Below are 23,604 nucleotides of genomic sequence, written 5' to 3'. Positions count from 1 at the left end.
ATTCTCACCCCAGGGCCTTTGCATCACTGTCCCTCTGCCAGGAGTGCTCCCCCAGCTCTGCACCAGAAGGTCTCAGCTCAAATGTCACCTGATGGGGAGGCCTTCCCTGAGCACCACCAGGATTTCTATGGACTCCCCTTGGCAGGTGCATGCGCAGGGCCTGCAGCTGGCCTGGGTCTGGTCAGAGGGACAAGAAGAGACTGGGCCACACTTCCAGAGGCCCAGGTAGGCTGGCCCAGGAGTCACAGGGTAAGCTGGGGGTGAAAGGAGTAAGCCAAGGAGGGGGCAGCCCCCAGGTATGTGGAAGTGCTTAAGTGGGTTTAAACCCTGTTCCACTATCTGGCCCCGAGCCTCAGTTTCCCCACCTGCAAAATGGGTACAAAAACAGCATCCACTTCAGAGGGTTATGTGCGGATGAAGCGAGTTTATTTATGTAAAGCACCTAGAACAGGGGTGACAAGTCAGATGGGGCTTCCACACGTGCTGCGCGTCTGCTCACCCACAACCCCACTGTCTCTAGGAACGGTCCAGGCTGATGGGAGAGGAGAGTTGAAGAGAAGGGCTTTTGCTCTTTGCCCTTTGGTCCTGCTGAATTGTACAGGCTCTGAAAGTGAATACAAAACCTTATTCAGAAAACGAACGCGTCAAACAACAGGGACAAGCAAACTGCGGTGTGGAGGCTTACCTGAGGACATCGAAGGGGAGAGAACAGGGATGCAGGCGGCTCGGTGCTGGCGGACGGGGGCAGGTGCGGCGGTCAGAGGGAGTCGCCTGTGCAAAGGCCCTGGAGCAGACTTCCGGAGGCTGCCGCGCTGCCCCCTGGGGATTGGGCCTCCCGAGGGGCCGGCCCCGCTCCCGGCCCCGCCCGCCCCTAGGCGCCTGGAGGCGCGTCCGGGAGGGGCCTGTCGCGGCCGGTCCCCGCCCCTGCCCCGCGCCCGGGCAGTCCCGGCGGAGCGCCGCGGAACGCCGGAGGGATGCCCCGAGCGGGTGCTACCCTCCGTAGGCGGACGAGGCCTGTGGTGCGAGCCGCCAACGCCACGCCCGCCCCGGGGAACCACACAGGTGAGCGCCACCGGCCTGGCGAACCCGCGTTCGAGTCTCTACGCCCCTTTCACCTGCGGGAGACCGAGGGGCGGCAGGCCAAGGCGAGGGAGCTCGGGCAGGGTGGGACCGAGCCGGGACCGAGCCGAGGCCGACCCTCCCCTGACCTTCTCCGCCGGCCCCGCGTGCGCCCCGCGCCTCAGCAGCGGCCGAAGCCCGGCGGCGAGCTGCCCGAAATCAGGCGGTGGACAGGCAGCCGCCAGCCCAGAGGTCCGCGCGCGCACTGCCGGAGTGGGCGCCCCGAGACGGCTCTGAGCTCTGGCCCCGCACCCCGCTGAGGTCTGCAGGGCAGCCACGCTCCTCCCGCAGAGGGCAGCCGGCGGGTCCCGGGCGCGGGGGCCAGCGCTGGCCAGGCCCCCTCACTCCGCCGCGGCTTCTGAGACGCGTCCTTCCTCTGCGCCACCCGGGGAAGTGCCACCAACTGTGGAGAAGTCGGAATTCGGGGCCTCACCTTGCTGGGCCACGAGGGGAGCGAGCCCCAAGCAGGGCTCAGCTGCCTGCTCTGCTGCCTGACCGCGCTGAAGTCCCGCGGGGTTTATCATCAACTTGGTTCCTGGGGGAGCCCTGGGGGCGCAGTGGTTAAGAGCTAAGGCTGCTAACCAAAAGGTCGGCAGTTCGAATCCATCAGCCACTTCTTGGAAACCCTATGGGGCAGTTCTACTCAATCTTATAGAGGCGCTATGAGTTGGAATTGACTGGACGGCAAGGTTTTTTTTTGTTTTTGGTTCCTTGGCAGCAGTGATAAGGGCATTAACCCCAGCCCCCACATGGGGACACTGAGTCTAACAGGGGGGAGTGATTGCCTGAAGTCACAAGGTCGCCAGGCCTGGAATTAGGCCTCAGTTTTCCAAAGTTCTGAGGTGGGGGAGACCTGGATTTTAAGTGTTTAACTTCAAGAATGTTCTGAAGAGGTTTCATCTCCAGTGCCCATTCTCTGGTGTAGGAAAAGCAACTGGAAGCTCTGGGTTCAAATGCTGATTTTGCTCCAAAAATGTTTTCAGAAACAGAACAAACTAAACCAGGACTCTGATATCAAATGCCCTCCAAGCTCACCTCCCACTGCCCACCAGGGTTAGGCTGAGGGTTCTGGATGCTGGTGCCTCCTGGTGGTTTGGGGCCAGGCTTTGGGTATAGGCATTGTCACATGCCACTCTGCAGAGAAGGAAGCTGAGGCCTGGAGGGTGGGCTGCCCAGGGTCTCACCGTCTCAGGGTTGGGGCCCAGCACAGAGGAGCAGATACTAGGGAATGCTTTGAGCTGCCCTTAGACACCTACTGCGTGTATGAGTGGGTGGGTGGTGCTGGCTTCCTTTCTCAGGTGGGGAAACTGAGGCCCAGAAGCCCTACTGGGTTTGGTGTTATTTTGTCTCCAACTCAGGATGCTGTTTGTGGAGGCATTTAGCCCCTTCCTTTCCCAGCAGTGTGGGCTCAGGGAGCCTAGAGGCGCTGATGTAGCACCACCCAGCCCTGGGAGGTAGGAACAGGATTCCTCAGCCCGGACATAGGAGAATAAAGGTGCGTTTGCATACAAAATGCTGCTTGCTTTGGAATCTCAGTGGAGAAGACCACAAATAAAAAGCAAACACAGTGCCTTGAGTTGATTTCCACTGACTGTGACCCTATAGGACAGGGTCAACTGCCCCATAGGGTTTCCAAGGCAATAATCTTTACAGAAGAAGTCTGCCACATCTTTCTTCTGCAGAGCAGCTGGTGGGTTTGAATCACCAACCTTTCAGTTACCAGCTGAGTGCTCAACCACTGTGCAACCAGGGCTCCTAGTGGAAAGGACAGAGGGTCTCAAAGACCTTTAGGGCCTGGATGCCAGTTCATTCAGTTCCCTGTGCTAGCCAGCTTTTTCTGCCACCCCAGCTCTGCTCCACTCGGCTCCTCCCAGGTGTGTGTGCCTCTGATGTGTCAGGCTTCAGCCCTGGCCTGCAGGCCCTGTACCTCTGGGTCCCTCATAGGAGTCTGGGGTTGGAATCCCACTTCTGACCTTGGGTGAGTCACCCCACCTCTGTGCTTCAGCTTTTCTATGTGTAAAGTGGCAGGTGCTTTATCCCTGGTCCAGGCTTGTGGACAGGCCAGGTGGAGCCCAGGGAGGGCCTAGTGTGTCTATTTATGTGGTCATGTGTTGCCGCAGGATAATGCTGGTGACAAGGACTCCATCACTTCCCTGCCTCTTGGTCTCCAGCTGTGAAAATGGGTGTGAGCACCTTTCCTGTGGGGATGTGAAGTGAAGGAATGGGTATGCTGGTCAGTTTGGAGGCAGTTTGGCATTGTCTCAAACATAACCAGTTGGGATGTGTGTTTTTCTGCCAATCTGTAAAATGAGGCCATTACTTCGTTCTTCCTGGTAGGTGCGAAAATCCAGCCAGATAGGCTCTGCATCTTGGGGGCCCTGCTCTTCCCACATCTCCAGTGCCCAGCCTGGAGATGAGGCTGTGTCGGGGAGGCTGCTGAGAGCAGGAGTTTATAACTGTGAGTTGAATGACTGGGAGGGCTGGGTGCCCTGCCAACCAGCCGTGGTGGCCACAGGGTCTAATCCTCGCCCTGGGCGTCAGGGCCACCTGCCCACTGTGTGCTCCATCTCCTTCCTGTCCACCCTGGCTGCCCTGGTCTTTTCCCAAGGCTGCTCCCACTCTTCCTATCGAGATTGTCCAGGAACATGGTGTGGTGGGAGGAAGAACACAGGCTTCCAGTGGCCAGAGTTTGCCACCCTGGTGCCCCTGGGAGGGGCCTTGGAGGACAGGGCCCCGGAGAGGGGGAGGCAGAAGGAAGGGTGGGTGGGTGAGTGGAAGGAGGGACAGCTGAAGGATCGAAGGGGGGGCAGAAAGAGGACCAAGGGGTGCACCTTAGCCCCACCCACTGCAGTCCTCTGCGCAGCTGGCCAGTGCCCATTTTACAGAGGAGAGAGTGAAGTCTAGTGAGAAGTGGGTGTTAACCAAAATGAGGGTACATAGCCCCTGAGGGCCAGCTGTGGCCCCTGCTGGGTGTTGGCAGAGCTGCTGGATAAGAGGCATGTCTTCTTGTAACCTCAATTCCCCTTATCCCCCACCCCCAGAGATCTGAGGGATGTACTTCTCCTAGGTTGCATTAGCCTGTTCTGTTGTGGAAGAGAGTACATACTCCAGGGACTTAGGCTGCCCTTCTCTCAGGAGAGGCCTAGGAGACTACCTAGACTGGACTTAACTGGGCTGGCTGGAAGCCCATGGGTATATCATTCGGTGAAGGTTGGATTGGAACCTAGGGCCCTGCTCTCCCTTTTATGCAGTGCCTTCTATGTGCTTATGTCATCCCTTTGAACTCTCCAGAAGTCCCTCATCAGGGCTGCCATTTTACATTTGGGGAAACAGACTCAGTAGAAAGTGACCTTTCAGGTCAAATTGGGAGTCACTGGCAGGTGGGAGATTACTGATTACCTGGTCCTGTAGCGGGTGAGGTCAGGTGTGAAGGCTGTGTGGGCACCAGGAGGAAAGACAGAGGGGCCAGTTGTGGTCCAAGGTTCCAGATAAAAGATTAACAAGTAGAGATCATTCTCAGACACCTGCTGGCTGGGCAGGCTCAGAGGAATGGTTCTGGAGGATGAAGCCTACCCACCGGTCCGTGCGCCCCTGATCTGCTCTTCGCCCCACACCCAGTCTGGGTGTGGCAGTGGAGGGCTGAGCTGCCCAGCACGCAAGGTGGCAAGCAAGTGGCCGGGGAAGGGGCATGGCCTGGGCATGTAGGCTCATCCAGTCATTACTGAGCCCCAGGGGGCAGAGGCGCCATGAGGGTGATGGTGGGGTGGAGTGGCCCTCCCCAGTGTCCTCTAAGCTGTGAGGCTGGGCTGGGCCTGGTCTGGGTTTTTTTTTTTTTTTTTTTTGTCTTGTTTTTATCAAATCCACTCAGTTCCTTTATTCTGTTGTTTTTCCTCTCCTTTAAGATTTATTTCCATCTATACAAAGAGGAAGGAGCTCTGTGGCGCAGTGGTTGAAGTGCTTGGCTGTCAACCAGAAGGTCAGCGTTTTGTACCCACTGGCTGTTTCTCAGGAGAAAGATGTGGCAGCCTGCTCCCATAAAGATTTATAGCCTTGGAACCCCTAGGGGGGAATTCTCCTCTGTGCTATAGAGTCATTGAGTCAGAATCGACTCCGTGGAAATGGGTTTGGTTTTACGGGTTTATACAAAGAGGGCTATAGTGAAGGGTAAAAAAACCCTACCTGTACCAAGTGCTTCTGAGCTGAGCCTATGGGTGGTGTGGTTTGGCCTTCACAGGTGGAGGAGGAATAGGGCCCCCTGGTCAGGGCCCCGGTCAGAGCCAAGGGCTGGAGAGGTGCAGCGTCTGCTGGAGAAGGGCGGAGCTGGGCACCCTGGATGAGTGTAGGCTGTGGCCGTGCAGGCCACCGAGGGTGTGGGAAGGCGTGCCCTTGCAGGAAAAGGCTTGGATGAGGCATTTCGTCCAAAATGGAGCATTCACAGCACAGCAGGGAGACTAGTGTGTTCTCTGGGTGGCACTGAAGGCCTTGAGCCTGCAGGAAGGGGTGAGGTTTGCCTCTTAGGTACCAAGTGTGGGGAGGGGCTGCAGGGAGGCTAGTGAGGGGTAGCCGTGGGTTCCAGGTGGGGTGTGGGGGGCAGCCCGTGTCAGTGTGAGCAGTGGGTAGGCCCCCCCAGACCCTGGTGGTTCCTGCACACAGCCCTAGGAGGAGCTGCACATCTGGGAACCTGGGGCAAAGCCCCCAGAACCCCTCACACCTGCACCAGCCCTGCCCAATTGCAGTGTGTGGTCATTGGGAGTCCTGCAGAATGGGCCACCCAGGGGCAGAAGCCCAGGTACCTGTCCATGCCCTGCTGCTGAACACCTGGGGCCCTTGAGCAGGCCGTCGTGCCTCACTTTTCCTCATCTGGAAAACGGGGCCCATCCTAGCACAGATGGGACATGGCATTAGACCCCCACCACTCAGGGAGTGAGTCCCCTGTGCCAGGCACTGTCCTAAGGTGATCTCACACCTCCTGTGATGCTGGACACTGTGAGGGCGGGTTACCCCACTTTGCAGATGGGGAAATTCAGGCTGAGAGAGGTGAGGAATCTGGGTCCAAGACCTGCCACTGGGAAGTGGTGGTATTGGGGATTGGACCCTAGGAAAGTCCATGGAGTTAACCCCTTTTCCTAGGAAGCCTGCCCAGGTCTCCCTCCACCACCCCTCTTCAGGCTGGATAGGGCTCTGCCTGCCCTATGACCTCAGGATTAGCTCATGGGTCAAAGAAGTTTAAAATTCCTGGCCTCTCGGGGTGGGATAGCCCCGTACTTAACTTGAACAGCAACCAGCAATCAGTTGGCCTGGAGTACAGTCTGACTCACGGTGACCCCACGTGTGCCCTAGTAGAACTGTGCTCACAGGGTTTTCAATGGCTGGTTTTTTTAGTATATTGCCAGGCCTTTCTTTCGAGGTGCCTCTGGGTGGGCTTGAACTGCTGACCTTTTGGTTAGCAGCCGGGCACTCAGGGACTCACTTGCACAGTAGGGGCTTCATAAGTATTAGTCCCTCCTCCACCTTTCCTAAACCACATTGATTTTTTCCGCCAGGTTTTCTATTTTTGTGTTTAAAACAAAAAGCAATTCAAGGGAGGCAGTTATTGCTTATGGAGTACTGGTGGCTGATTTATGGTGATGGGAAAATCACGTTGATTGAGGGTAGGATTGCACAACTGATTCATGTAATTGTAAAAAGTTGAATTGGCAAAAGTTGTGTGATACATTGATGACAATGACCAAAAAAAAAAAAAAAAAGATTAGCTTCTGAGGCTGCTTATTCATAACCAAACACGTCATGGGATGTTTGGTGGTTGAGGGTCATGGTTTCGTGGGACACTAAAGTTAATTGGCCTAATATCATGTTTAGTGCTTCTGTTCTACCTCCTAGTTTGTTGTGTAGTACCTGGTGTCTTAAAAGCTTGCAAGCAGCCATCCAAGGTACAACAATTGGTCTGTATTCACCTGGAGCAACAGAGAAAGAAGCCAAGTTAGGAATAGGAGGGGGATATGGAATGTGTGGCTAATAGCCTCCATGAACAACTGCCTCCTTTGCCATGAAGAACTGGATGGTGCCTGGCCGCCATTACTGAGCGTTTTGATATAAGATTCCATAGAAGAATCCTGATCAAAAGGGAGAAATGCAGAATAGAATTTCAAATTCTCATGGGCTCCAACCTTGCTGAAGCCATGGAGGCTAGACGAACTCCTGATACTGTTGCTCTGAGATAATCTTTAAACATTAAACCAAAAATATCCTGTGAAGTCTTCTTAAAACCAAACAGAAGTTTATCTTAACTAGTTTTTTTATTTGGTAACGAATGCCTTGAGCATTGTGCTCTTTTAAGATCTATCTTTATGGGATCAAATTGACAGCAGTAACTGGAACGATTAGGTAGGAAACTTATATGCTACTGTTTATGTTAATGGGGGAGGAGCAACCCAGAAAAGGAGGGTGAGAATGATTGCACAGCTCAAAGAATGTAATCAATGTCACTGAATTGTACGTGTAGAAACTGTTGAATTGGTGTTAAGTTCTGCTGCTTATATTCTTAACAACAACAAAAATAAATTATTAAAGAACAAAGAACAACTCAAATAACACACTGTGTTGAAAGCACTGGTTCGCAGCATCTCCTGTGCGTGAGAGCCCCAGGTCAGCGGGTCAGGTGCGGTGTCTGACACCCCAGGTTGGGGAGGGGTGCAAGGTTGCATTTCAAGTCCCCGTTCTACTTTGAGAGCTCCTCTAGACCTCTTGGAAACCTCCCTCCTGCCTGCAGCCCCCACCACGGGGTGTTGTCCTTTCAGCCCCACCTTCTCTGTATTCTGTGCATGTGTGCTTATGGGGGAGGGCTTTTGGGGTTGTGCTTACTGGGCTTGTACTCCAGATCGTGTTGCATCTTTCATGTAAATATTAATTTGACGCTACATCACAGGTGTCTTTATCAGTCAGTATGGGTAGGCTCCTAGCTCTCTCTGGTCCTGGTTGGGGACTTCGTGCTCTGACTTGGTTGTCATTTTCTGCCTGGCAGATACCCCCCTCCCCTATTTTTACAAGGCTCTAGTGGGCCTAGCAGACTTCGAGTTCTTGGATTGACTTCTCCCTGGGTTGTTGGTGGCCACCATCCCAGGCGGGCAGAGTGAAGGCTGGGTGCACAGTGGGGAGTCCTTTTGGAGGTGCTCCCTATGCAGTGGAACCACTCTTCGGTTTTCTGTCAAGGATGGCATCCTCAGAACAGCGGAACCATCGCAGCTGGCGGCAGGATGCTTGCCGGCAGAGAACACAGGATGTGGCCGCCGTGAACTGAGATGGCCCCCGGGTAAATGGTGACCTTGTTTTTTCAAGATATGGTGATACATCTCTCCACCTCACCATTCACACACAGCACACGGGTGGTGGTGGCAACTCTTCCTAAGACAATCAAGAGAAAGCCATGGTTTCCTTGCTGGGGGTGTCATAGTAGGGGCTTTGTTATTTCATTTAACCCTTACCCTAGCCCTGTGTAGTGAAGCAGGTTATTGTCTCCATGTTACAGGTGAGGGAACAGAGGCCCAGAGAGGTCAAGCAACTGGCCCAGGGTCACACAGCTAGTCAGGGCAAAGCTGGGGCTTGAATCCCAAACCTTGGGCTCCAGAGGCTGGGTTTTGTAGTCCCAGGGAAGTGGGAACCCTAGCAGGCCCCAGGTAGAAGAACTGCGTTCCAGGTGACCCCAAGCCCAAAAATGCAGGGCGGCATGCAGGCAGCAGTGTCTCTGCACTTGGAGATGGCCACTACCTGGGGCCCCTGCAGGTGGTGGTGGAGGTACACCCCAATGGTCAGTTACACATAAGGGGTAATGCACAAGGTTTGCTCTCGGCATTTTATTATCATTTCCCCAAATGTACAGCAAAGGTGAAATACTCTATAACGACACTGCCACCTACTCGGAAACCCTGATACCATAGTGGTTAAGTGCTACGGCTGCTAACCAAAAAGGTCAGCAGTTCAAATCCACCAAGTGCTTCTTGGAAACCCGATGGGGCGGTTCTACTGTGTCCTGTAGGGTCACTATGAGTCAGAATTGACTTGACGGCAATGGGTTTTTTTTTTTTTTTGGCCACCTACTTGGTTCTACCTTCCACACCTACTGCTTTCCCACACAGCTCTCTACCCTTTACCCTCCATCAGTGCATCTCAGTTTTGGATGAGGTTCTCGTTTTACTTTTCAAGGATGAAGTTGGGTTGGCCCATTCATCCTTCCATCTGGCAGGTCCTTCTTGCATGCCAGGTGCCTGCCAGGACCGGTGCTGGGCATGCCCCTGAGGGGGCATGCATGGCGATCCCCGACAGTCTGCCTGGGCTGACCGGGGCCTGTCAACGTTGCCCAGCACCCCTCTAGGACCCCCTCTGCTCTGGGGTCTGCACCACTTCCCCCACACCCCTCCAGGTACCCTTCACTGCCGCTGCACCTCCTCCATGGTGAGGCCCCTAAGGTATTACACCTGTTCTGTCCCTGAGCCTGGCATGTGCTAGGCTAGGGCCCTGAGGTGGAGGGCAGTAGACAGCCACCAGATGCCTAGTTGTGCACCTGAATAACAGATGCCTCTGCTCTGCTGGGGACTTTCTGGGCCATGGGAGAGGCTCCCTGGGGAACTGGCCATAGGGGAGTGACACTGGGAGGCCCTGTGAGGCACGTTGGAGAAGGGCATCCCAGGCTGGGGCAGGAGGAACGGCAGGTTTGGGGAGGCAGGGTAAAGCGAGTATGGCAGGACCTGGGAGCAGGGAGCAGAGCCCTGGAACTAGGAGGCTGGCAGTCCAGGGCCTGAAGGCCAAGTTCAGGATTTGGGTCTTCTCACAGCAGGGAGCCCATGACTGGAGGGAGGTGTGGTCTGAGAGCAGGTTCTCAAAGGTCCTGGGGCTGCAGTATTAGAAGGGGAGGGAGCTGGCATGGTCAAAAAGGGTGGGGCTTGAACCCAGGGCAAGGGTGGGGCCAGACCACAGGAGCAGTGGAGAGGAGGAAGGTCAGTGTCGTGGGTGTTATGGGAAGTGAACTTGCAGGCTTTAGTCAGGTCGGGGTGGGTTGAGGAACAGGAAGGAGCCTGCCCCTGGCGGGGGGGAGGTGGGTGGTGCACTCCCTGGACAGGAAGGAACTGGTTGGGGATAGTATCAAGGTTCCTTCTGAGACTCCCGTGGGACAGTGCAATGGAGTGTCCACAGCCTGCTCTCCAAAGCGCCGAGCCACGGGGCTGGACGAGACCCCAGGGAAAAAAGAGGGGCACAGATGGAGCCGTGGAGTTGCCAAGACGTAAAGATCGGGGAGAGGAGCAGAAACTAGCAAAGGTGGCAGAGAGGCCTAGGGGAAGGGGACTTGGCCCTTTCCTGGGAGGCACAACCTAGGAGTCAGGCCTGCACACTTGGCTGCACCTGGCTACAGGTGGGCCAGCAGTGTGGCCCTTAAACCAAAAAAACTTAAATCTGTTGCCATCAAGTCAATTCCAACTCGTAGCAACCCTGTAGGACAGAGTAGAACTGCCCCATAGAGTTTCCAAGGAGTGCCTGGTAGATTCAAAGTGCCAGCTTTTTGGTTAGCAGCTGTAGCTCTTAACCACTACACCACCAGGGTTTCCAATGTGGCCCTCAGCAAGTGACTAAGGGCCCAGGTAAGCGCCCTCCCACCCTGAGGAGGGGGGATGGGTATGAGACTTTGCAGATGTCCTGCTACAATGATGCAAGGGGTGGGAACTCTGCATCTTGTGGGCCCAGAGACAGTGCTGGTGGCCTGAGGCCTCTGGGAGGCTGAGGACTGGCCTGAAAGGATGAAAGAGGAGCCAGAGGCACCTTCGCATTCCTGGGGAGAAGGCGACCCTTTACAGAGCAGCCTCAGGCAGGGAGACACAAGAGAACATGGCTCCATTCAGCCCCTGGGACTTATGTGCCAGGGCTGAGCAGCACCAGGAGACCCTGAGATAAATGAAACCAGAAGGTCCGGGCCGACTGCCAAGCAGAGGCAGCACGGGAGTCTTTCAGGCGAGGAGCTGTCCAGGTAGAGGTGTCAGAACAGAGGCTGGAGGTGAAGGGCAGGCTGTGTGTGCAGGAAACCACCCGCAGTGACCTGAGTGTGGCAGAGCAAGTAGAACGAGGTGGGGGCCTAAGGGCTCTTCCGGGTTCATGGGGTGCTGTAGCCAGGGCATTCAAGGAGTGTGGAGTAAGAGGAGTGAGACTGGTGGCAGAGAGGCTGGGATGGAGGCAGATTCAGGCATGCAGAGTGGGGAATGATGAGGCCTAAAAAAAAAAAAAAAAAAAATGGACAGCAGTGCTGGAATTGATTAGTGATGTCTGTCACAGACTGAGCAGTGGTAATGGATTGAGTGTGTGGGCCATAGATTTGCCCTTCCTGGCTTAGGCTATGTTCCTTGCCTGACAGATGGGAAAACAGAGACTCAGATGAGAAAGGTTCATCCCAAGGTCACACGGTCTGAGCCAAGACTAGGACCTGGGGTCCCTGACTTCTGGCTCTGGACTACCTATGAGAAAGTGTAACTCCTAGGCAGCCACCACACAAACCCGCACCCTGGGGCCCCTCAGAGGCTGCCGCTTCCTGTGGGAAGACGGCCTTCCTTCCCAACAAGGGCATCCAGGAATTCCAGTTGAGGCTAGGCCCTCAGTGTAGATTTCATCCCAAGTGACCAGCCAGCCAGCCCCTGCTTGTATGCCCTCCAGAGATAGGGTGCTCCCCTCCCTCCTCAACAGGCAGCATGTTCTATTCCTGGACAGCAATGCCTCCAAGAATGATTTTTATATTGATCTTAAAATCAGCTTCCTCACCTCTTCCCACGAACGTTCTGGTTCCACCGTGGGGTCCTCCAGTGTGTGGCTTTAGTTCAGACTAGTCTGGCTGGGAGCTTCTGGGCAAGTAATGTCTCTCAACCTCACTTGTGCCCTCTGGGAGTGTGAGCCCACCAAAGGCGCTCCCATACAATTTCTCACAGCTCTGGGGCCCACAGCAGCCCATTACAGCTATGGGAACTGGGGAGAAAGAAGGCACATTAGGCACAGAAGAATGGAGAAGTCTAAATTGAGGACTGGGAAGTATTGCTCACTGGCAGCCCTGGGAACAAGGCCATGTGGCTGGCCCGTGGCTGCCTGGCTGAGCCTGCCACGGTTCCCACATCCACCCACTGGCTGCACAGACGGTGGATACCCAGACCCAAGAACCCTGAGAAAGAAAAGAGGCACTTCTCCCTGGGAGAAGGTCAGGCTGCAGGTGTGTATTCATTCACTCATTCATTCATTCACACCTGTCTGGTGCCTGCAGAGCACAGTGGTTAGCAGAGCTAAGACTCTGGAGCAGTTTCTATTCTGTCCTGTAGGGTCGCTATGAGTCAGAACCGACTCGATGGCACTGGGTAAGACTCTGGAGTCAGACCTTGTGGGTTTACATCCTGGTTGCCCACTGACAGGGTGAGCCGAGACCACTGAGAATAAGCCTGGGGCGACGAGAAATAACTCAAGTTTAGAGTTTAGAGCAGTGCCTGGCACAGAGTGGGTGTGCAGTCAGTGTCCACTGCATCTGCCCCACCACTGTTACCACGGCACCCCTGCAGGTCTGTGCCTGGGTGGAGGCGTCCCTCGCCTGGCCTCCCTGGGGCTCCCCTGGGGCTGCTAGTCTGCCCACTGCCTGGTACACCTGCCCTCCCCCTGCACCAGGACTGGCCAGCCTCCCAGACTCTCCTTTCCTCCCTCCCTCCTTTCCACCACCCCTAGAAGTTACTGTCCCTTCCCCTCACCGTAATAGGTCTTTTTAATCTTGACGAAGCTAAGAGGTAGAAACTGTTGTCTTAGGTTTTAAATTTGCACTTCTCTGATTGCTGCACTGTATAGCCACTAGGCCACGTGAACTACTGTGCATAGGACCTGGCACAAAGTGGAGTCAGGGCTGTGTCATTATTTCCATTATTATGGCCACAGAGACCGGGTGGGCTGACGCAGGAAGTCCTAAGGGCCTCAGCAGAGCCTTGGGCTGAACGTGGGAGTGAAAGCTTTGTATTAGCTTGAACCAATCTGTTTTACTCAAAATAGTGGCTTAAAACAAGACAGCATTTATTTCTTTCTCTTGTGAGTATTCAAAGGTGGCTGGTCCATCCTTCCTGTGCTTCCTCCCTCTGTGCTTCCCCTCTCAGACAGCCCAGACACACCCCTTCCTCTGAGCACCCCTTCCTCAGAAAGGCGCCAGCTACCCTGAAGTGCTGCACACCACCTCACCCCGTTGGCCAGAATTTAGTTACAGGGCTGCACCTAGCTACAAAGGGAGGCTGGGAATCGTAGTTTTCAGGTGGTGGTCACGTCCCTCACTGCAGCATTGAGGTGCGGGAAGAGGCATACCAGTGGGCAGTCATGCCTGGGGGTGGGAACTGGGGTTGCAGCTGCCTAGGAGTTGTAGGGGCAGGTTTCTCTGGCTTGGTTATTGGGTTGGGTTCCTGACAGGTGTTTTCCTCCTATGAGGGGAGACCTGGTGCTGGAAGGAGCCCAGTTTCCATTTCATCCCTGCCACCTTCTCACTGTGGGACCTTTGCCATAACATTGAGCCTTGCTCTGCCTAAGCTTCTCCACCTGTACAGTGGAGGTGGAAGCGCCTTCCTCCTAGGGTTATGACAGCAGATGTCTATGCTGGTCCACTGGCCACCCTGCACCCACCCCCCGCCCGGTGTGCAGACACTGGAAACCTCTGCTGGCCTTTGCCGGTGAGTTTCCTGCATGCCCCCCCGGGCATCTCAGCTTCTTAAGGTGCCCTTAGGTTCTTGGTGGGCAGGAGGGGTGTAGGGAGATGAAGCTACTGGGCACTGCTGGGGCATTGAGGCCAAGGACTGCCCGCCTACCCCTGTGCCTATCTGCAGGGAAGGGACTGAGTCTGACCCATCTTTCTTCCCTCTCTCTCCCACCACTCCCCTTCCAGCCATTCCTTTTTCACTCATCCATTTTTTTTTTTTTTAACAAATAATGAGGACCTTCTAGGTACCTGCCTGGGCCAGGCTCAGGAGTAAACAAGGGCCAAGGGCCTGTTCTCAAGAAGCTGAATTCCCCAGTGACGACCACATAAAACAGAGAGAGGACTGAGAGGTCAGTGGGTGGAAGGTGTGGGAGGGTGGCTGGCTGGTGGTCAGTGGTGTGGGGACTTAGGTGAGAACTTCCCAGGCAGAGGGAACTGTGAGGACAATGGCCTGTGGGGCTGAGGAGGGAGAGGAGCTGTGAGGCTTAGAGGCAGGGAAGGGTGCTGAGGGCACAGGGCTGAAGGCTGTGGTGAGGACTCTGGAAGTTACCAGAGGGCGGTGACAGAGGAGCGGAATGATTTTACGTGGGTTTAAAGGAACCCTCTGACTTTCATGTGGAACACAGACTGTGGGCATGAGGCCAGAGACTGGGAGAAAGAGGGAGGTAACTGCCATGGTCCAAGGGCTGGGATGCTTGGACCACAGCAATAGAGGGCGTGGAATTCTGGGTGTGTATAGGTATTGAAACTCTGATGAAGTTCAAAGATTACAGCCTTCAGTATGGATTACACTTCAACATAAAACAAAAATCCTCACAACTGGACCAACAAGCAACATCATGATAAACGGAGAAAAGATTGAAGTTGTCAAGGATTTCACTTAGATTCACAACCAACACCTGTGGAAGCAGCAGCCAAGAAATCAAACGACGTTCCGCTTTGGGCAAATCTGCTACAAAAGACCTCTTCAAAGTGGTAAAAAGCAAAGATGTCACTAAGGTGCGCCCGACCCAAGCCGTGATAGTTTCTATTTCCTCATATGCATGGGAAAGCTGGACAATGAATAAGGAAGACCAAAGAATAATTGATGCCTTTGAATTATGGTGTTGGTGAAAAATACTGAATATACCATGGACTGTCAGAAGAATGAACAAATCTGTCTTGGAAGAAGAACAGCTAGAATGCTCCTTAGAAGGAAGGATGGTGATATACTACATCTCACATACTTTAACCATGTTATCAGGAGGGCCCAGTCCCTGGAGGAGAGCATCATACTTGGTAAAGTCAGTGAAAGAGAAGAAGACCCTTCATGAGATGGATTGGCACAGTGGCTGCAAGCATAGCAATGATTGTGAAGATGGCACAGGACTGGGCAGTATTTCGTTTTGTTGTATAAAGGTTGCTATGAGTTAGAACTGACTTGATGGCACCTGACAACAGTAAGATTCATTTTTTGGTATATAGTTCTGAGTTTTAACAAACTCATACAGCCGCATAACCATCACCAGAATCAGGATAAGGAACAATTTTACCGCCCCAAAAAGTCCTGTGTGCTGCCCTTTTGTGTTCAGCCCCTCTTCTACCTCAGCCCCTGGCAACCACTGATTTGTTTTCTCTCACTATAGTTTTCCCTTTTCTAGAACGTCACATGAATTGAATCAGTATGGAGTCCTTTGATGTGGCTTCTTTCACTCAACAAAATGGATCTGTGTTGTTGCATACTGATAGCTTAGTTCTTTTTATTGCTGACTAGTGTTCCTTGGTTTTTTTTAATGTCCCATGAGGAGCCCTGGTAGTGCAGTGGTTAAAGCACTCAGCTGCTAACTGAAAGGTCCAGAGGCTCCATGGAAGAAAGATGTGGCAATCTGCTTTTGTAAAGATTACCACTTTGGAAACCCTATGAGGCAGTTCTACTCTGTCCTGTTGGGTTGCCAGGAGTCAGAATTGACTCCATGGCAATGGGTTTGATTTTTTTTTTTAGTTTTTTATGGTGTGGATGTACCACAGCTTGCTTATCCACTCACCAGTCAATAGACATTAGTTTGTTTCCACTTTAAGGTGATTATGGGTAAAGCCCATATAAACATTCACACATGAGTGAACATAAGTTGTCATTTCTCTCCGATAAATACCTGGCGCGGTAGTGCTAGTCCTCGTGATATGGTAGGTGTCTGTTTAACTTTGTCCCTGGATGGTGCAAATGGTTAGCAGGCTCGGCAGCTAACTGAAAGGCTGGCGGTTTGAGTCTACCCAGTGGTACCTTGGAAGAAAGGCCTGGCGACACCTACTGTTGCAAAAAAATCAGCAATTGAAATCCCTAAATTAGCACAATTCTACTGACTCACAGAGGGGCGCCATGAGTCAGAATCGACTTGACACTTGAACTTTTCTGTAGTGGCTGCACCATTTGGCATTGCCACCAGTAGTGTACGAAGGTTCTAGTTGCTCCATATCTTGCCAGCACTTGGTATTGTCTTCCTGATAATAACCATCCTAATAGGAGTGAAGTGGTATCTCTTCGTGTTTTGTTGTTGTTGTTGAGAATATACACAGCAAAACATATGCCAACTTAACAGTTTCTACCTGTACAATTGAGTGACATTGATTACATTCTTTGAGTTGTACAGCCATGCTCCTCCTCCTCTTCTGAGTTACTCCTCCCCCATTAACATAAACTCACTGTCTCCTAAGTTTCCTGTCTAATCTTATGAATTGCTGTTGTCAACTTGATACCTTATAGATAGTTCTTAAAAGAGCATAATACTTAAGGCACACATTTTTCACTAGTTAAGCTAAACTATTGTTTGGTTTTAAGAAGACTTTAGGGGGCTATTTTTGGTTTAAGGTTAAAGATGATCTCAGGGCAATAGTTTCGGGGGTTCATTTAACCTCCACTCCTCCAGAAGTCTGGAGTCCGTGAGAATTTGAAATTCAGTTCTACATTTCCCCGCTTTTGATCAGAATTCTTCTACAGAATCTTTGATCAGAATGTTCAGTCGTGGTAGCTGGGCACCATCCTGTTTTTTTGGTTTCCTGGCAAAGGAAGTAGTTGTCCACTTAGGCAATTAGCCACACATTCTGTATCCTCCTCCTATTCCTTACTCTCCTTCCTCTGTTGCTCCAGGTGAACAGAGACCAATCGTTGTGCCTCAGATAACCACTTGCAAGCTTTTAAGACTCCAGGTGTGATTGTGAAGGTTGTGTGTCAACTTGGCTGGGCTATGATTCTCAGTAGTTTGGCACTTAGGATGTAGTTTGGCGGTTGTATAATGATGTGATCACCTCCATGATGAGAGCTACTGTGAGTAGCCAGTCAGATGAAAGGGAATATCCTTGGGGGTGTGGCCTGTCTCCAGTATACATGGATTTTCTGGCAAGGCTCACTGGCTTTTGCTTGCTCTGGATCCTGCAACTGGCTCCTGTTCGTCTGACCTCTGATTCTTGGAACCTGAGCTAGCAGCTGACCAGCATGCTGATCTTGGGTTCGCCAGCTCCTACAGCTACGTGAGTCAGGAGAAGCCTCCAGCCTGACCCACAGACTTGGGACTTTCCAGCCTTTACAACCCTGTGAGCCACTTCCTTGATGTAAATCTCACACTCTCTCTCTCTATATATATATAGACTTTTTGCTGGTTTTGCTTCTCTAGAGAACCCAGCCTAAGGCACCAGGGCAGGTACTACTTCTCATTGTGGTTTTAATTTGCATTTCCCTAATGACTAATGAAGGAGCCCTGGTGGTGCAGTGGTTAAGCGCTTGGCTGCTAACTGAAAAGTCAGCGGTTCAAGCTCACCAACTGCTCCACGGGAGAAAGATGTGTCAGTCTGCTTCCGTAAATATTACAGTGTTGGAAACCTTATGGGGCAGTTCTACTCTGTCCTGTAGGGTTGCTATGAGTTGGAATTGACTTGATGGCAATGGATTTGGTTTTTGGTAATGACTAAAGACATTGAAGGAGTCCTGGTGGTGCAATGGTTACGCCCTTAGCTGCTAACCAAAAGACAGTTTGAACCCACCAGCTGCTCCATGGGAGAAAAGAGCTGGTGAATTGCTCCTGCAAAGATTTACAGCCTAGGAAACCCTATAGGGTAGTTCTACTCTGTCATATATGGGGTCGCCATGAGTTGGAATTGACTTGATGGCACACAACAACAACAGCAACAGTGATATTGAGCATCTTTTCTTGTGTTTATTTGCCATCTGTATAGCTTCTTTGGTGATGGATCTGTTCAAGTCTGTTACCCATTTATTATTTATTATTACCCATTCTTGTTTATCGAGTTGTTTGATTTCTTATTTTTGAGTTTCAGGATCCAAGGCCTTTATCAGAGATGTGTTTGGCAAATATTTCCTTTCAGCCCGTGCCTTTTCATTCTCTTAACAGGATTTTTTTGCAGAACAGGTGTTTTAAGTTTCGATGAAGTCCAATTTATTAATTTTTTTCTCTTATGGATCATGTTTTTAATGTTGTTTGTAAGAAATCTTGACTTAATCTAAGGCCACAAAAATCCCCTCTGTTCCCTTCTAGAAGCTTTATAGTTTTAGATTCTACGTTTAGGTCTGTGGTCCATTTCTAGTTCGTTTTTGTGTAAGGTATGAGGTATGAGGAAACCCTGGTGGCGTGGTGGTTAAGTGCTATGGCTGCTAACCAGAAGTTCAGCAGTTCGCATCCACCAGGCGCTCCTTGGAAACCCTGTGGGGCAGTTCTACTCTGTCCCGTAGGGTCGCTATGAGTCAGAATCGACTCGACGGCAATGGGTTTTTTAATGGAATGAGGTATGAGTCAAAGTCAGGGTTTTCTGTTGTTTTTGCTTCTGGATATTGGGTTACCTTCCTTTGGCTGCTGTAACAAATTACCACAAACTGGGTTACTTAAAACAACACACATTTATTCTAGCATAATTCTTGAGGCTGGAAGTCTGAAATTAAGGTGTCAGGAGGGCTGATTCCTTCTGGAGGCTCTGAGGGAGAGTCTATTCCATGCCTTTTTTTTTAAGCTTCTGGTGTTGCGGGCAGTCTTTAACATTCCTTCGCTTGTAGCTGGATTGCTCCAATCAGTGCCGCTGTCTTCCCATGGCTTTCTTCGCTGTGTGTCCTCTCCTCTTCTCGTAAAGACACCAGTCATGAGATTTAGGGCCCACCCTAATCCAGGATTACCTCATCTTAATCAATTATATTTGCAAAAATCTTATTTCCAAATAAGGTTGCATTCTGAGATTCCAGGTAGACCTGCACTTTAGGGGGATGCTATTCAACCCACCACAGATGTCTTGGGTAGGTATTTTGAAATTAGAGCCCACAGAGTTTGTGGCGAATTGGTTGTAAGTTGAGAAAAAGAGTCCGGGTAATTCCAAATTTTGGGGCCTGAGCAACTGAAGGACAGAAGTGCCACTAACTGCAATGGGGGAGGCCACATGAAGAGCAGGTTGGGCAGGTCAAGAGTCATTATGGTCATTTCAGGCTTCGTGGGCAGTCAGACAACTGTGCCTGGCACTTAGGCGGGAGGTCCTGGCTGGAGACATCGAGCGCAGAGGGTGTGTGAAGGGTTGTGTCGGGTCAGAGTGGGATAAGGGGGCCTATCAGACTTGGAGGCCCCTGCTTCCACCCACCTGCTCTGAGTCTCAGGCCTCTCCTCTGTGGAAATGACTGTTGAACCTTTGTCCTTAAGATGCTCACGGCGATGCCCTGGAATCTGTCTTTACCTTGGGCACAGGCTCTACAACAGCTCTGTCTGTTCTCCAAAACATACCTGTCTACTTTCAATGCAGTAGGAATACAGTCAGTGATCAAAAGTCAGAAAGCCAGAAGAGCATCTCATCTTGCACTGGTCACCAGGAGACAAGTTCAAGAATGCCCACGACAGCTTCATCAGCATCCTGGAAAGCCAGAAACCTTCCAAATGCCCATCAGCAGGGAGTAGAGAAACCAGCTGAGGCCCATCCAGGCATGGAATACTGCTCCACCACAGAAAGGACCAACTACTGACACACAGACAACACAGTGACTGTCAAATGCGGTATGCTGAGTGAGAGAAGCCAGACACCAAAAGGGATGAAGTGATGTGTGTGTGTGAGGGAAGAAGACAGATGAGGGCCTGATTGCCTGAGTCTGAGTCTCTGTGACCTTGAGAAGTACCTTAGCCACCCTGTGCCTCACTTTGCCCATCTGACAAATGGGGATAATGACAGTTCTCCTTCAGCTGGCTGTTGTGCAGGTCAACGAGTATAGGAACGCTATAGAGTGATGGTCAGTGCACAGTAAGTTCTGTGTAAGTGCCAGCCACTGTCCTTATGATTTCCTAAAAATTCTTGTGGTTTATATTGTTAGGATCATCTGTCTTTGTTCTTATTTAAGGACGATGCCATTGTAACCGCGTTATGGCGCTTTGTTGTCTAGGTGTATCTTTATTTACCACACCAATCCCTTACTGCTGGACGTGGGGGTAATTTCCAACTTTTCACTGTTAAAAACAGCTCTGAGGTAAACATTCTGGTATATGAATCTTTGCAGCAGATTTTTAATTATTTCCTTTGCCTAAATCTCAAATGCATGTACGATTTGAGGCTCTGGCGTGGATTGAATTATATCCCCCCAAAAATGTGTGTATCAACTTGGTTAGGCCATGATTCCCAGTATTCTGTGGTTGCCCTCCATTCTGTGATTATAATTTTATGTTAAAGAGGATTAAGGTGGCATTCTAACACCCTTACCAGGTCGTGTTCCTGATCCATTGTAAGGGGAGTTTTCCTGGGATGTGGCCTACATCACCTTTTATCTCTTAAGAGAAAGGGAAACTGGCAGAGAGGGGGGACCTCATACCACCAAGAAAGCAGCACCAGGAGCAGAGTGCGTCCTTTGGACCCGGGGTTCCTGTGCCTGAGAAGCTCCTCTACCAGGGGAAAATTGAGGACAAGGACCTTCCTCCAGACTCTACAGAGAGAGAAAACCTTCCCCTGGAGCTGATGCCCTGAATTTGGACTTTTAGCCTACTTTACTCTAAGGAAATAAATTTCTCTTTGTTAAAGCCATCCACTTGTGGTATTTCTGTTACAGCAGCACCGGATGAGTAAGACAGGCTTGTAATACATGTACCAAACTGCATCCAGAAAAGTCTGGATCTGGACCCCACCGGGCAAGTTTGAGAGGACCCCTCCAGGCCCTTGCTGACGTTGCGTATTGTCATTGTTTTCTTGTAATCTTTGCCAATAGCTGAGTCAGGGATTAGCTGTGGTCATCTGAATTAGCGCTTCTGCAGCTCCTGTGAGAGTAACTACACATCTTTTCCTGCCTGTTGGCCATTTGTGTTCTTTTTGGAAATTTACAGTTTAAATTTCCTGCTGGCATGTTAGTCCTTTCTTCTCTTTGGGTGTTCGTATCAGATTGATGTGTAAGAACTCTTTATAAATTAAGGGCTATTGAATCTTTGTCCTGTTTTTCACGTATTTTCCTAATTTTTTAATCTAAATATATATATTTTTAAATTATTAGCTTTTTACTTTTCATGTATTCAAATCTGTCAATCCCCCCACCCCCCCACCCCCGTTTTTGTTTTTTTTGGTTAATAATTTCTGCTTTGGGGGCCATGGTTAGAGAAGTATTATATAAATATTTTTTTTTCTTCTAACACATGCCTGGTTTCTTTTTTAACACCTTAACCTTCTGAGGGAGTCCCTGGGTGGTGCAAATGGGTAAGTACTCCACTACCAGCAAAAACGTTGGTGATCTGAACCTACTCAAAGGCCTCAGGAGACAGGCCTGGCAATCTGCTTCTGACGGTCACAGCCTGGAAAAACCTGTGGGATGATTCTACTCTGCACACACAGGGTCGCCCTGAGTTGAAGTCAACTTGATGACAGTCAGCATCTGGAGTTTATCTGCCCCCACTCTGCCACTTTCCCAGTGGTCTGTCCCCACCACTGGCCGAGTGGCCACTGACCTGTGTTGGCCCCTGTGGAGTCTTACCCACAGGACAACATGGCCAGTGGACTAGCCCTTGCCCACTTACCCCACGGGCAACAGCACCATGGCTGTGTTGGAGCTTTCCTCCAGGAGCTTTCCTGCCCTTGCTCTGGGCTCTGACTGCCTGCTGGGTCTTGCCCCACCCTCTGCCCCAGGGTTTCCAAGGTGGGTCTTCATACCTGTCTTTTCTTCTCTAGGCACCTGCAGCCAAGTGAAGCCACCCCCGCAGGGAACCTTCCGAGTCCTTCGTGGCAACGGCACTTCTGTGGGGACAGTGTTGCTGTTCCAGTGCCCCTCTGGCCACCAGATGGGGGGGCCTGGCCTCGTCACCTGTGCCTGGAAGGGGAGCGTTGCTGAGTGGTCATCAGGGACGCCAGTGTGCAAGTGTAAGGCCCGCTCAGTGACTGACGCTGGGTGGGTGGCCCTGTGGCGATGGGTATTCCCTGAGAAGGAGCAGTGGGATGTAGGCAAAAGCTGGGCTTCTCTTTAGATCTGCACTCCAGGCTAAGGGGGGGCTTGTTTGGCCATGACCCCTGCCTGTTGGGGTGTCACATTTGCAGGTCAGAAACCCCCCAGACTTGAATCCCAGCGATGGCTTCAAATCCTAGCTCTGCCTCTGACCTGCCCTGTCCCCTCCAAGAGCTTACTGCTGCTATCTGGATTGAGCTTTGTCATCTGGAAAGTGGGGAAGCTAACATCCACTCATTCATTACTTCACTAACGCATGCAGCAAACACTCACTAGGATATGCCGTGCGCCAAGAATTCCAGGCACTAGCAGCACAGAGGACCACAGCATGCTCCAGCCCTGCAGCTCCCAGTCTGAGGGAGGAGGTAGTTTTCTAGTTGTTGTACAGGGTGTAGGAGCCCTGGTAGCACAATGGTTAAGTACTTGGCTGCTAATTGAAAGGTCAGTGGTTCGAACCCACCAGCTTCTCTGCAGGAGAAAGATGTGGCAGTCTGCTTCATAAAAATTTACAGCCTTGGAAACTCTCTGGGGCTGTTCTACTCCATCCTATAGGGTCGCTATGAGTCAGAATCGACTCAGCGGCAACAGGTTTGGTTTTTTTGAACAGGGCATTGAGGGGTTAGATGAAATAGTAACAGCTAAGTGCCCAGCATAGCATTTTCCAAAGTGAAGCCATGAGTTAATATATAATATGTATAAAACGGGCTCCATAGTCAACACAGTTTGGAAAAGCTGGGATTACAGGATGCAGGACTTCTCAGAGCCTTTAAAATGCTATTGTGCTGAATAAATCTCTGAGAATGGGGGTGTCAGGATTAGGTTCCAAGAGACACAAAGCCCAAAAGAACAGGAGCTTAAACAAGATGTAACTTTCTGTTACCCATAAATCTCAGAATGGGTAGTCCTAGGCTTTCCTATGCTGCACCATGGCAATGGGGACTCAGGCCCCTTTCATCTTCTGACTCTTTTGGGTGTGACCTCAACGTTATGATCCAAGATGGCGGCATCTGTGTTCCAGGCACTAGGGTAAAGAGGTAGGCCAAAGGACACTCCATAGTGTCTTAAGGAGGGTTCTTAAAGGTGTTCCACATTACTTCCTCTTTTATCCTATTGGCTGGAACATGGTCATGTGGCCACATCCTGCTGCAGGGGAGGCTGTGAAATGTAGTCCTCATTCTGGTTGGCCAATGTCCAGCTAGGATGCAAGGGAAAATGGGTATTGGGGACATGAACGGGGCTTACCACTGGGGGTAGAATACACAGTGTTGCTCAAAGTAGAATCCCAGCTTCTTTTCTTCACAGGATATCCCTGAGAACCTGATTA

At 51.4% G+C, this 23,604-nt stretch overlaps 1 protein-coding gene and 1 long non-coding RNA gene across 2 annotated transcripts in view; both read left to right on the top strand.

The window, feature by feature from the left end:
- Positions 1-931: 931 nt before the first annotated feature.
- SUSD3 (sushi domain containing 3) overlaps positions 932-23,604 on the top strand; it is a 47,352-nt gene continuing 24,679 nt past the window's right edge. The window contains exons 1-2 of the mRNA XM_010600661.3: positions 932-1,062; positions 22,010-22,198. Coding sequence (XP_010598963.2) covers positions 975-1,062; positions 22,010-22,198 — 277 coding nt within the window. The 5' untranslated portion in view covers positions 932-974. The remainder of the gene's footprint in view (positions 1,063-22,009; positions 22,199-23,604) is intronic.
- LOC111748133 (uncharacterized) lies at positions 1,073-21,387 on the top strand. The gene is made up of 3 exons (XR_010322937.1): positions 1,073-3,097; positions 3,457-3,577; positions 5,022-21,387. It is a non-coding gene; the product is annotated as an uncharacterized LOC111748133 (long non-coding RNA).

This window comes from Loxodonta africana, chromosome 9 (assembly GCF_030014295.1).
Source record: "Loxodonta africana isolate mLoxAfr1 chromosome 9, mLoxAfr1.hap2, whole genome shotgun sequence".
NCBI lineage: Eukaryota > Metazoa > Chordata > Mammalia > Proboscidea > Elephantidae > Loxodonta > Loxodonta africana.
Note: the sequence above shows the minus strand (reverse complement) of the source record. Positions and strands in the feature narration are given on the sequence as shown.